The sequence below is a fragment of the Misgurnus anguillicaudatus genome, chromosome 15 (genome assembly GCF_027580225.2).
Source record: "Misgurnus anguillicaudatus chromosome 15, ASM2758022v2, whole genome shotgun sequence".
Taxonomy (NCBI): domain Eukaryota; kingdom Metazoa; phylum Chordata; class Actinopteri; order Cypriniformes; family Cobitidae; genus Misgurnus; species Misgurnus anguillicaudatus.
In genome coordinates, this window is record NC_073351.2 from 17,131,669 (window position 1) to 17,145,615 (window position 13,947).

Here is a 13,947-nt window from a genome sequence, read left to right on the forward strand (position 1 = left end):
TCAAAAAACAATTTCTTCTCGAGAACAAAGAAAGACATCAACATTTTGGATGACATGATGGTGGTGAGTAAATTATCTGGATTTTTCTTTTAAGAAAATTGAATATTCCTTTAAAGTTTCATCACATGCACATTCCCATTAGAAGATTTCTTTTGTGATAGGCATGGCTTTATCAAACTTTAATACCCCTTTCTAATCATTTATCATTATGCGCTTTTCTTTTTTGTCAGATATGGCCTTTTTTGACACAGACGTGGCCAGCGTCTAGATTGTTTCAAATAGGTTGTTTTGTTCAATAAGGCTCCAAACTGGACATGCAATAAGGCTGCAAGATTTTCATGTGCTTTGATGTGTCTTTTTTGTTGCTCTTTTAAGACAGTAGTGCATGAAAGAACTATCTTTTTTTCAAAAACTAACACCAGACTGAGGTGGTGTCTAGAGAGTTTCTCATTTCAAAACCAAAAGTTGACTTTCAAGTGTAAGAATGAAAGTGTCTAATAAGTTTTTCCACAGTTCTTTAAGCAGAACAACCATTTTCAACTTTGCTAATAATAAGACATGTTTGCTTAAATTGCATTTTAAAATATCTACAAATAGAAAACTTATTCAGATAATAAATCACCTTATCAACTTGGATGCCTTTAGTTTGCTAAGGGACATGTTGTTTTATATTTGGGTAACTTTTATGACTTTAATCTGCCTAAATGCTTTATTTTTGTTCTTACAGGCTTAAGGGAGGAGGTAAGGGCTCTGGAAAAAAATCTTGAGAAAAGCATACATGAGCGAGAGGATTTAAAGAAACTACTGGAGTAAGTACTGTATTTACACTTTACTAAATATGTATGACTTTCTCCATTATTTGTTTTCACTTTGACCAAACATCACTTTCCACTAGTTTAAAGAAAAGTGTCATTTAAAGGATTTTTGGTAACGCTTTACTTGAAGGGGTATTTATAACACTGACCTTCATAATCATGATATGACACGTGCTTTACACGAAGGAGATTTTATTCACATTCATGGCAGCTGTCATTAAGTGTCATTTGTTCAATTACAGTATGTCATTTTAATGCAAAGATGACATTGTTTAAGATGTCTTTGTTATGACAATTTGACATTAACCAATACATGATAACTTGTCAAAAATCTGTCATAAACATGACATAGCAGAATAATGATCAAACTTAAGAAACTAGGTAGCTTTATGGGTTAACATAACATTAAACTGTTATTAAAATGTAATTTTGTGTTAATACTTGGGTAGTTTTATAACAGCATCATGAATATTTTTCTTGATCTCAACTAAAGTTGTACAAATTGAACTTGTAATAAAATATCAATAAGTGTAAATACTATGTCAAATTATTTTAAATACCTTAAAGGTGTAGCGGAGGATTTTCTCGAATTTTAGAAAAGAACCGCCTTCTCCACTTTTTTAAAAAATGCAATTGCGCAACATTCCTGATTGACAACTAGGGGGACCAATAGTCTTGATGATCCACCCAGAAAAAGAAAATGCTACACAATACCTTTAACAAAATGCAACAGGCACGGCAAAATATTATACTTAACTTTTCTATGTCTACAATACACACAGAGGGTTCTAAAATTTTCTGACATAAAATAAAAAAATAACATTTAATTAATTAATTAATTAATTTAATGTAATTAAAGGAATAGTCCATTTTCTTAAAAGAAAAATCCAGATAATTTACTCACCACCATGTCATCCAAAATGTTAATGTCTTTCTTTGTTCAGTCAAGAAGAAATTATGTTTTTTGAGGAAAACATTGCAGGATTTTTCTCATTTTAATGGATTTTAATGGACACCAACACTTAACACTTAACTCAACACTTAACAGTTTTTTTCAACAGAGTTTCAAAGGACTATAAATGATTCCAAACGAGGCATAAGGGTCTTATCTAGCGAAACGATAGTCATTTTAAATGAAAAACAAAAAATATGCACTTTTAAACCACAACTTTTCTTCTAGGTCCGGTCCAGCACGACCTAACGTAAATGTGTAGTGATGTAGGGAGGTCACGTGTTACATATATAAAACGCACATTTGCGGACCATTGTAAACAATAAACTGCCACAAAGACATTAATTAGTATCATTCCACATACAACAACGTCGGAACGGTCCTCTTTCAACACACTTGTAAACACTGGGGCGGAGTTTTGCATTCGTCCTCTGTGACCTCTTGAGTCATGACGTATTGCGTGAGGTCACGCTGACGGTATCAGGACCGGACCTAGAAGAGAAATTGTGGTTTAAAAGTGCACATCTGTTACTTTCATTGTCAAAAATGACAATCGTTTCCCTAGATAAGACCCTTATGCCTTGTTTGGGATCGTTTATTCTTTGAAACTCCTTAACTGAGTTAAGTGTTAAGTGTTGGTGTCCATTAAAGTCCATTAAAATGAGAAAAATCCTGCAATGTATTCCACAAAAACATAATTTCTTGTGGACTGAACAAAGAAAGAAATCAACATTTTGGATGACATTATGGTGAGTAAATTATCTGGATTTTTCTTTTAAGAAAATGGAATATTCCTTTAACTGTTTCCAGTGATATAGACTCATAGCTGAATGGCTTAACCCAATATTGTACTGCTTTAATTTAATTTTAGGTGAATCGGTCTCCAAATGCAATAAAATATAATTTTATCAATTTGTATTATTATTACTATTAGATATAAGAGATTTTATTTCTTAAACACCTGGTTGGAAACTGAAAACATTATGAACTGAAGAATATTCATGGTGCTGTTATAAAACGATTTGACAGAGTCAAACACTCAATGACATGATTTTAATGACAGATTATATTTGTACCACTGTAGTTGAGGTCAAGAAAAATATTCATTATGCTGTTATAAAACTATATTACAGAGTATTAACACTTAATGACATTTAAATGACAAATTAAATTTGTATCACTGGTAAAAAGTGATCAGTTATGTTGTCTTGTCATGACAAGTTATGGTGTATTGGTTAATATTGTCAAGTTGTCATAACAAAGACATCTCAAACAAGGTCATATTCGCATTAAAAATGACATGATTTAACAAATGACACTTAATGACAGTTGTCATTAACATGTATACAATCTCCTTCATGTTCATGGCACGTGTCATGTCATGGTTATAAAGGTGTCATGTCAGTCTAACGAACACCCCTTCAAGTAAAGTGTTACCGGATTTTTCTTGGCAATAATTTAGAGCAGAAATTAATATTATCATCAGAAAGCTATTTAAGTACATACTCCGTTAAATGTGTTACTGGGTCAAAGTGACTACTAATGATGGTAACATACTGACATTTGTACATCTGAACATACATCTAAATATACAATGTATCCTTAATAAATCCTAATAAGGTGTATTACATATATACTGTGTCAGTGATTTGCATCAACACATCAACCAAATACATTTATTTTATTATAATTTAATGTTTCATTTCATCCATATTTATCAAAGATTCAGCTTTAATTCAGATGTTTTATCTCTGAATCCGTTGATCATGCACACTACATCTAAACACAGCTCATAATTCAGCTCAGTACAACAACATTATCTATGAAAACACATTCAAGTCCTCTTTAGAATGATATAATATGTGTGGGGAGGGAGAAAGTAAAGTAGTTATCATCATGCTCTGTTGGGTAACAAGCATCTATCATCATCCCTGATTGATGCAAACCATTTTATATTTCATTTGCATGCCAGTGTGCTGCTGTCCATGCGATATCAATTTGTCTAAAGAAAGGAAAGCAGTTTATTTTTCTTAGCAGGGTGCAGAAGAAGCAAATGTTTGTTAGTTCTGTCAGGTGACACTCCATAGGTTACACTTTCCTTCTCTGAGGTTCATCACACACTTAATCACCATTGACTTAGACCCCTTTAATAATCTATCCTTAGTCATTAGCAGCTTCAGCTTTTTCTCTTCGTTCCTATTTTTACTTTGTACATTTACTTATATCCCATTTACTTAAGGACTAAACAGTGTGTTTTTTTAAATGGCTTGCTTAATCTCCTAAGACCACAAGCTTTGGTTTGTCTTTTTTCAGATTTCTACCAGCTATATGGGGTTAGAAGAACCAATAAATATAATAACCAAATATTTTTCTTTAAACATGAAGCCGTGTAATTGACCACGTTTGTGTACAAAAGGTTCCAGTTACACAGAATTAAGTATTATGGTGCAAAAAAATGATCTACAAGTAGTTTGGATTTTTACTGACTTGACCACAAAAAATTTTCGTTTTGTTTTTATGAGGGCTGTCAATAGATTCAAATATTTAATCAAGATTAATCACATGATTGTCATGAGTTAACTTGGGATTAATCGCAAATTAATTACGCAGTGCACGAAGAATGCCTTGCATGAGGCTGTTATTTTATAGTTTTATTCTGTAAAGACAAAGACTTGTTAATGTTTAATTTTCATTTAACTTTGAACAAACTGCCAGTAAACAACATAAATTTCAATCTACAGTATGTTACTGTCAAACAACCGAGCCACTAAGGTGACATTGGAGTAGAAAAATCTAAAGTTTAGTTTCGCGTGCTCACGTAAAAGTATCACAAGCGCACGTAAAAGTATCACGCGCGCACGTGAAACTATCGTGTGCGCGTTAGGCTTTCGCGTTTGGTTTCGCGTGCTCACGTGAAACTTTCGCGTGCGCACGTAAGCTATTGCATGCGCGCGTGGGGTTTTGACGTGGGCGCGTGAAGCTAAACGCGGTGGTTTCGCGTGCGCACGCGATAGTTTCACATGCGCACGCGAAACTAAACTTTATTTAATTTTTGCTCCATGTCCCCTTAGGGCAGTGGTTATCAAACTTGGGTCCGGGGCAAACAGATGCATAACTACAGCAATTTTTTTCAGTGTTGAAATAATTTTGACTTTTTGACAAATATCTAATATGTATCTAATAATAATTGTTACATTTAGATTTCTGCAGGATTCAAAGCACTTAAATAATAATAATAATTATAATTATTATTATTAAATATGTATCTACATACATTGTAAGCCGGCTATATTTAACTTGGTAAAAGGCACAAAAACACACATTAAGGTCTCGCACTGGTCTCATTCTCATTGTTTGTACCTGTGCTCTCATAACCCCTTCCCTCCGAATATCAGTTTTCTCTTTTTGTCTCTGAATGAGAGCTTATAGGTAGCTCAGTGGCATGGCAGGACAGTTTATCTGATGTGACAGTGCTAGCCGTCAGGGTTGCTCTGGCATTGACAGCTGTGTGTGTGTGTGTGATGGGTCTTGCCATGTGTGGGTACTTTCTGTCATCTGCTAATGCATTTCGTTAGGTTGATTAACAGATGTGATGCAACTGACAGACCTTCACTTCTGTACATGTTTGTGAGAACAAATCATTGAAATGTGTGGGGGTGATTCTTCAGTAGTGTTATTTTCTTTTAAATATTTTCTGTTTAGTTGTTTGGTAGCCCTTTACAATAAGGTGGTATAAGTTAAGATAAGTTTAGTAAGTTCATTGGCTAACATAAACTAACAATGACCAATAGTTTTTTAGCAATAATTTTAGTTAATGTCAATACAATTGTATATGTGAGTTCATTGTGCATTAATGATTGTAAAAAGTTACAATTTTTGATTTTAAAAATGTATTAGTAAATGAATTTGAAACATGAAGTTAACATGAACTACGATTAATAAATGCTTATTAACAGTATGGTCTATTGTTAGCCAGTCCCTCCAGGATTTAGCAATTTATTTTTCTGATCAAAATGACTTTTTTCAGATTTGATTTTGCTGTTGTAATTTACAGAAATGTGCGCAGTGATTTTTTTCTCTATAATTATATTCATGCTTGTCTAATATTAAAGTATTATTTAGAAGTTCTTAAGTAATTAAATAATTAGGTAAACAGTCAGTGATAATAAGAACAGAGAAACAAAATGAAAATATGACAAAAAAATACAAATTCAAGATACGGATACAGTTTTCTTATTAAAAAAACTGGGTCGCTGGGATGATTTAAGGAAGATTTAATTCAATTCAATTTTAGCGCTTTTCAGAATTGGTAAGTGTTTCAAAGCAATTACACAATTACACTTTACATTAAAACAAGCAGGGGAAACACATAAAAATCGACAGACAATATGGGGTGGTTTCCCGGACAGGGATTAGCTTAAGCCAGGACTAGGCCCTAGTTTTCTTATGAAATATAACTAGTTTTAACAAACATGCCTAAAAACATTACTTGTGTGCATTTTGAGGCAAAACAAAGGGCACTGATGTATTTTTAGATATGTCAGTGCAAGATGTTACCAGTTAAGACAGCTCTTACATTTATTTTAGTCTAGGACTAGTCTGATCCCTGTCCGAGAAACTGCCCCTATAAGTAGCAAAATACAGCGGCTATGAATAAACTTTACAAGTGAGCGTATTAATAATGTATCGTATACAAGAGGGTGCTAAGTAAAGCCAAAGTCTGCTGACTGTCCTGGGGTTGAAAAAAAACCCTAGGAGAAAAACCTCCTGACTTTTTAGCCAGGAGGGAAAAAAGTCCTAGGAAAAAAACCCTTGGGAGATATATATACAGTATATATATATATATATATATTTATTGACGTTATATATATATATATATATATATATATATATATATATATATATATATATATATATATATATATATATATATATATATATATATATATATTTATATATGGGATGTAAACGGTATGTAAATGGATAAGGAGATTTAACGGGTTCCGTCGGTGGTCGTTGGTCAGGCATCGGCTGGGCATCACGTTGAAGGACGGCCAGTAGATCAGTGGTGTGTTGACCTCTACGGCAGCGGGAACTGCGTCTGTTTATCTCAATGTACTCGAGTTTGAGGACGAGACAGGAAGAGAGAAACAAAATCCTATTAGCGTAGCGGCCGTTCGCATGTAATGCAAGTGTCACACAGTGTTGTGTTTTAATATGCTCAGTTCCGGACAGGCTAGCTATTGCAGCATTAGTATATTGCCCAGACGAGTTATGTTATTAATAAAAATTGTATTGAAATAATTAACCGCTTCAGCCGTATAAATGTTTAAAAAGTTTTGATATTGATAAGAACATATGAATCAATACTTATAGCCAACACTGAGAGAGGTGCGTCATATAATGTTGTTTTATTGTAGGGTCGCTTTTAAAAAGTTTGAAAATGCAATTTTTTACAGTGTTGAAATAATTTCATTATTCAAATAATTTTTACTTTTTTGACAAATATGTATCTAATAATAATTTTTTACATTTATATAGTGCTTTTCTGCAGCACACAAAGTGCTTAAATAATAACAGGCGCCATGCGCACATGTTTAAATAGGGAAAACATGAAAGGGTTTGGTGGCTTCTAAATTCATCCCTGTTTGGATCCTAAGGAATGAATAGGGCTAGGCTAAATGCTAATACAGTCACGACGCGCTGTACAAAGACACATTGTACACATTGGAAAAAGATAGGTTTGTATTAATTTGTCTAAGTTGAGGTAAGAACATAGTAAAATATTGAAAAATGGTGGTGTTTTCCTTTAACAAATACAACCTTATTGAAACATGTTACCAGTTTTTTAATAATACACCTGTCCCTTCAACTGCATTTTCCTCATATAGAATTGTTAAAATTTTTAACATTGTACTATGTTGAACTTGAAAAATACTGCTACCATCTAATGCTACTAACACATATTGTATCAATAAAATAGTACACACAGTATCAATTATCCGCTTCAGCACACATTATAGCCAAACCCATTTGAAGATTGATCAAAACCAAAATCAGATCTTCATTCCAGGTCATGATAAATGTTTAAACATAGATGAAACATTGTTTGAAGAAGTTAAATTTTTCATGAGAGCATATGAAGAATAAAACAATAAATAATGGAAATCGACATATTTATGTGCTATATTTAATATCTAATTTATCTGCAACCCGAAATTCCTCTTGAGACATGCAGATTCTCAACCTAATCTGAATTATTCAAGCGAACAAGCCAGGAATACGGCCTGAATTATTCAAACTTTCTTGGTAAAGATCCTTTTTCCCAGAGGACCTTTGGACCTTTTGTATTGGATTGCGCTCGGCTCCTTTGAACAACATGATGTGAATGTGTGTGTCATTATCCGTGTGCCAAAGCTTTGATTTCACCCTACCAGGGAAAAAAGATCAGTGTTTGTATGCAGTGTATGTTGTTGCCAAGGCAACCATGCAACCTTTAACCCTACCTCAGACACGCATCACACATCTGCTGCACTACCGAGCGAGTTTGTTTCCTTGGCTATGATGATCCATGTCATAAATAATTAGGGACAATATAAAGTACACATGAAGTGACAGACCACAAATGTGATTAACCTGCAGGGAGAGGCAGTGTAAAAGAGCAAGAGAGATAAAGAGACAAGTTTGTTATAAATGATCTCAGTCTGCTAAGATATGAAAATTTATGAGATGTACAGTTTATAGCTTAGAGGTTATGATATGCAAATCACCTCCTTTGTCTGACCTCAGAGGAGCTTCTCAATAGAAGTTACTGCCTTTGTCTTCTGCTCCTTTCATATTTTTACAGGAACGGGACATTTAATCTTACACTTAGTCCCTTGAGTTCAAATTTCACACTATTCCCTCATAGATACCTGGTCTTATGCATCTTACGCTGCTCCTCTAACACGAGCGAGTGTCCCTCAGGCCTATAGTGTTCCTGTGAAAGAGCTTGGTGCTTTTTAAAAAATAGACTCTGTTACATGCCACAGATTCCACCTCCATTTGTTTCCCATTATGAACCTCAGAAAGTATTGTCTGTGCAGTGTATTATTGTAAACGCAACGATCAACACATTCAAATAAAAAAGCGGCACAATGTATCGATCACTTAATAAGCTCAAAATATTAAAGGTTTCAGATGTATTGTTTCGCTTCAGAATATATATTTTAACACAATTGAGTCATTGATTATTTGGATTTCTTTAATGATGGATGTACATGTATGTGTTTTTGGAACTTCAGAAGATTGACAATCATTACAAAGCATTAGAAAAATACACAAGATATTATTTAATATAACTCCAAATTAACTCCAAATATTTTCAGATGAAGTAAAAGTCTTGATGGTGAGTAAATAATGGAATGATCTATAATAATAATTAGGGATGCACCGATGTATCTGCCTGTAATCTGTATTAGCAGATAAAAACTTTTTTTGTGACAATGACAACAGAATTGCAGTTTTTTATGCTTTGCACTTTCAGAATTTCAGGGAGTAAAAGCCAAAACTATCTGCATCTATCAGAATCAGATGTCATTCTAAGTAATTGAATGTCGGTATCGGCAAAGTGCCTTTCCCAAGCTAGAGATCGCTGTCAAGCTTAATTTTTATTGTCTAGTGAATTTCTGAAAAACAGATGAAGGAAGAGACTAAAGAAAGAAAGTTACATTAAATGATTACTCAATCCCAATTATTTACTCACCCACGTCTTCTAAAATGACTTCTTTCTTTGTTCAGTCGAGAAGAAATTAAGTTTTTTTTAAGAAAAACATTCCATGATTTTTCTCAATTTAAAGGGACACTCCACTCTAGGGGAGCTGGAAAATGAGCCTATTTTTAATTAGACTTTATTTTAATAGACTTTATTTGACCCCAACACTTTATATATATACTATCTATACGATCCCAAAGAAGCATAAGAGTCTTATCTAGCTAAACGATCATAATTTTCAGCAAGACAAAAAATATGCACTTTTAAACCACAATTTCTCATCTTGCACTATGTGTGTGTGACGTGCCAGAGCAACCTCACATAATGTGTCATGACGCCAAAGGTCACGAAAAGGTATGCGAAAATACCGCCCCATTGTTTACAAGTGTGGAGAAGAGGACCATTCTGCCGTTGTTGTACAGTATGTGGAATGATATTAACTAATGTCCTTGTGTTTTATTTATTGTTTAAAATGGTCCGCAAATGTGTGTTTCACCTCATGATGCATTGTGTGACGTCGCGCTGGACCATCACACGGATAGTGCAAGACGAGAAGCTATGGTTTTAAAATTCATATTTTTATTTTAATTGCCGAAAATGACAATTGTTTTGCTAGATAAGACCCTTATGCCTCAGTTGGGATTGTTTAGCGCCCTTTGAAGCTGCACCGAAATTGCAATTTTAAACTGCATTTAAACTGTACACTGTTGGGGTCCAATAAAGTCTTTTTTTTATAAGAAAAATCCTCAAAAAAATGTATTTCTTCTCAACTGAACAAAGGAAGACAAACATTTAGAATGATATGGCAGTGAGTACTTTTTATGAAAGTGGAGTAATTCTTTAAAGAAGCTGTATGTAACATTAACTTATAGTGGTTGGACTTGGTATCGCAGATTAAATTCAAAAGAAGGTTTAGAGACTTTTTTTTCCATGTCCTCCTCTTGGGTTTCCAGACAGGAGTGCAACTGACAATGGAAAGCATAAGTTGATCTGCTCATTTTTATGTTTGCAATGTTTATAGTTATGTTTGCAAGTCACAAACCCGCTTTGGATTTCTATAACTAAATCTGTGGCTCATGACGGAGATTGCATCCACCGGAGGTCACATTTATGGGCACTTGTATTTAAGCAACCGTGAACTGGCAACCGAGCTGTCGAAATACACTATTGGGTAAACTGACAGTGGCAGGATCACACAAACCAAAACAAAAACAGACATTCAGGCACGGAAGGCGCATTTCAAAAAGAGAACAACTGGCTAAATTATTGTTTTTCAGAGAAACAGATATGTAAACGTCTACATGATCTTTCAAACATTTCTACAAATGTTTTATTTAGTCAAACCTACGCCAATTTTTCATAAAGTCATTTTTAACAAAATGTGAGTTGTGTTTGCTTATGCAGAAGTTGACTTCAAAATGCCAGAAGGAAAATTGATTGGAAAAGTAACTGCAAACTACTCCTTGATGTGCCACATTTTCATGTCTGAAGCAAAAAGCAGCACAAGTTATTCATTAAACGTTAATACTTTAAGTGTGAGCAAAAGCAGTGGTGATGCTTGCCATAGTAAACACAGATAATCACAGAAGAGTACAGATCATTTATTTCTTTCAAATATAATCCATTCTTTGGCAGAAGTCAGACGTTTAGTAAGCATTTCAGCTAGAGTTACAGTCTACGATCTTGTTTTCAGGTCCATCTGACCTGACAGCCATCAAGGGTGCTGCATGTTTTCATCCAAACGGAGACAACCATCTTTAACATGTTAATTCTGCAATCTCTCTCCCTCTTATTCTTATCTCCAGTGTCACAGGGATCCAGGGAAAATAAAGGTTATCTTAACCCGCTGTCAGATAGCAGTGTGTCACAGAGCTCAGCGAAACCTTCAGGCAACCATAATAAACAAAAGAGGAACGGTTTTCGCCAAACCATCAGTCTCATCAACTCTCTATACACCATCATCCTTGATAACAGTTCATCTGAGAGACTCCTGTGACTGGTGTTGAGGGAGCCGGATGGGAAGTGTTGGTGTGAGAGGGTGCAAAGTATTCGTGAGTTGGGTTGGGCGGATGTAGAAGGCTTTACAATTGACAGACGACACCCACTGGGAATCTATACCACGCTGACCTTGAGAGAGAGCGAGTTGGAAAGAATAGAGAGCCAGGGGGTGAAACTGATTGTAATTCAGCTTAGCAATTCAGAGATTTCGCTGCTTTGTTGTGCCTAACGTTAGGCCCCAGGAGCCTGGCTGGCATTGATGTTCGGTGCAGGGCATAAAAAGAAGAAAGAGGAGAAGAGTTTCCGTTAGCAACTGGGATCAGACATGCAAAGTATCCTGATCATCTGTGAGCCAGAGGGTGAATTTTTCGGAGATGTCTTTTTTGAGGGGGTCTTGCAAAAGATTCGGTACATATTTAGCTTATTATTATCATCTCTTTACTATACATAGATCTTTTATGTGGACTTCATTTGAAACCAGTTCAGTAAAAGGGTCCATATAATGATCATTGAAGTGAGACCGGCACATTAAAGCACACAAAGCATTTAGAAATGGACACTTACTCACTCCATTTACTCCTTTCAGTTTAAGTTTTATGAGACTCCCTATTCGCACTTGTCAGTTCTGCGCTAGCTAACTGAGTTTAACATTATTACTCAAACTACAGGCAATGCTGCAAAATAGCATAACACTTAACAGCTGTATGTCAGAATGCGTTTCCATCTCTTTTTTTTACCTGCTTCTTATCTTTCTCCATCAATTACTGAGGTTTTAACACCCGTTGTACCCTCGGTGGTACCTGATAAGATCATACATGTTCGTGCCATGGGCGGCAATGCTTTACAAGTCGTTGTTCACAATTGCGTGGTGTCAGAAGCGGATGCCAGAGAGACATGCTTGGGTGACTTTTTGGAAAGGGGAGATTTTTTGTTAGTGTCTCCCGAAAGGAAAGAAAGAACAGATGCGAGAAGCTGCTGCTTTTAATAAAACACATTGCTGTTGTCTTTCAGGACAAAGTCTGCAGAGAAGGAAAAACTACAAGAGATGTGGAGCCAACAGGCCAGCGAGCAGACGGCTGCAGTGGAGAGGTAAATCACAATCATGAAATCTGTCTGATGTTTGAACTATTTCTTTTAGCAAATAATATCAATAACATCGTCTAATTTATTTATTTAGTGCTTTTCTAAAATGTTGCATTGTTTCAAAGAACTTTACATGAAAAAGGAAAACACAGTAAACTGAAAAATTATTAAATATTTAGAATATAATATAAGTATTATTGAAAATGTTCTTGTCCTTAACTATCGTAATCTACCTCTACTTAAACTGTAAAACGGTAAATTTATTTGACTATAGAACATTTATTCAATCAGTATAGATGACAAGTAACTAATTAAACCAGACATGCCTTTATAGTTTACAAATGACCGTTAAAAAGAAGAGAAGATTAAGACCAGGACTCTATCATAAGTCAATTTCGGACCGTTTAGTTCTGGTAATAAATTTACAGGAAAGAGTACTGGGACGCTTTTCCAAGAACTAAATATTCCCCAGTACTATTGTGCAGCCAGGACTCTAAAGTGACGTACTCCGATCTGAAATCAGCGCAAATTGCATTCACATAGTGAAGGGTGATACAGAAGACATCCAGACAACAATCTGCCCCAAACAATAAGCGCAAAATCACAACAGTTGTTAAAGACTAAATGACTAAATCAGCTTTTTGTGAAATGTGAATAATCTGTATGTGAGCTAATTTTACAAGTAAGGCTAATATTAAGGTCAGGCGTGTAATTTATATGGGTGATTATAATTAGTCAGTGTCTATACTGTTACTGTCAAACTCTGTTACCAAGTTAACAGTGTTGGCAGTATGTAACAGAACTGTCTGGCAGTCATGCACAGCTGCTTTTACATGGACAATTGTAAACGGTTTAAATGTTCAAAACGATTTAAAATGCTCTATATAAACACCTCATTTGGAATAAAAAGAGCCAAACCGATTAAACTATAAACGGCCACTAAACCAACTTAAAGTTGCATTTCCGCCACCTACTGGACTGGAGTGTATGTGCAAAAATGTAGAATTTATGTATGATGCAGAGAATGCAGCTTGTGTTGTTAAGGGAAGTCATGTGAAGTGACTGTCTTGTCGCTTAAATTTTCCCAATCTCCTTCCAATCCTCTGTAAAGTGATACGAGACAGCGTTGTCTCTGGTCAATCCAGGATTTATACCCTGATCCTCAAATGCGTATGTTTGGACTCGCTCTTGCGGACATGTGAAGTCAAGCACGTATTTTGGGCACATGTGAATGAGTGTTTTAGCTGCTGCTTTTGACAGTTATCACTAGGTAGACTTCCCAAATTGCTGTTGATATGCGTGTTTTTCCCCTATTTTTTTTGTAATGATCCAAGTTAATACAATCC

General features: G+C 35.0%; 1 protein-coding gene across 1 annotated transcript in view; it reads left to right on the plus strand.

The window, feature by feature from the left end:
• Positions 1-704: 704 nt before the first annotated feature.
• The window catches only part of LOC129418696 (Leucine-, glutamate- and lysine-rich protein 1), a 52,135-nt gene continuing 38,892 nt past the window's right edge, over positions 705-13,947 (plus strand). The window contains exons 1-2 of the mRNA XM_055173533.2: positions 705-809; positions 12,530-12,607. Coding sequence (XP_055029508.2) covers positions 12,564-12,607 — 44 coding nt within the window. The 5' untranslated portion in view covers positions 705-809; positions 12,530-12,563. The remainder of the gene's footprint in view (positions 810-12,529; positions 12,608-13,947) is intronic.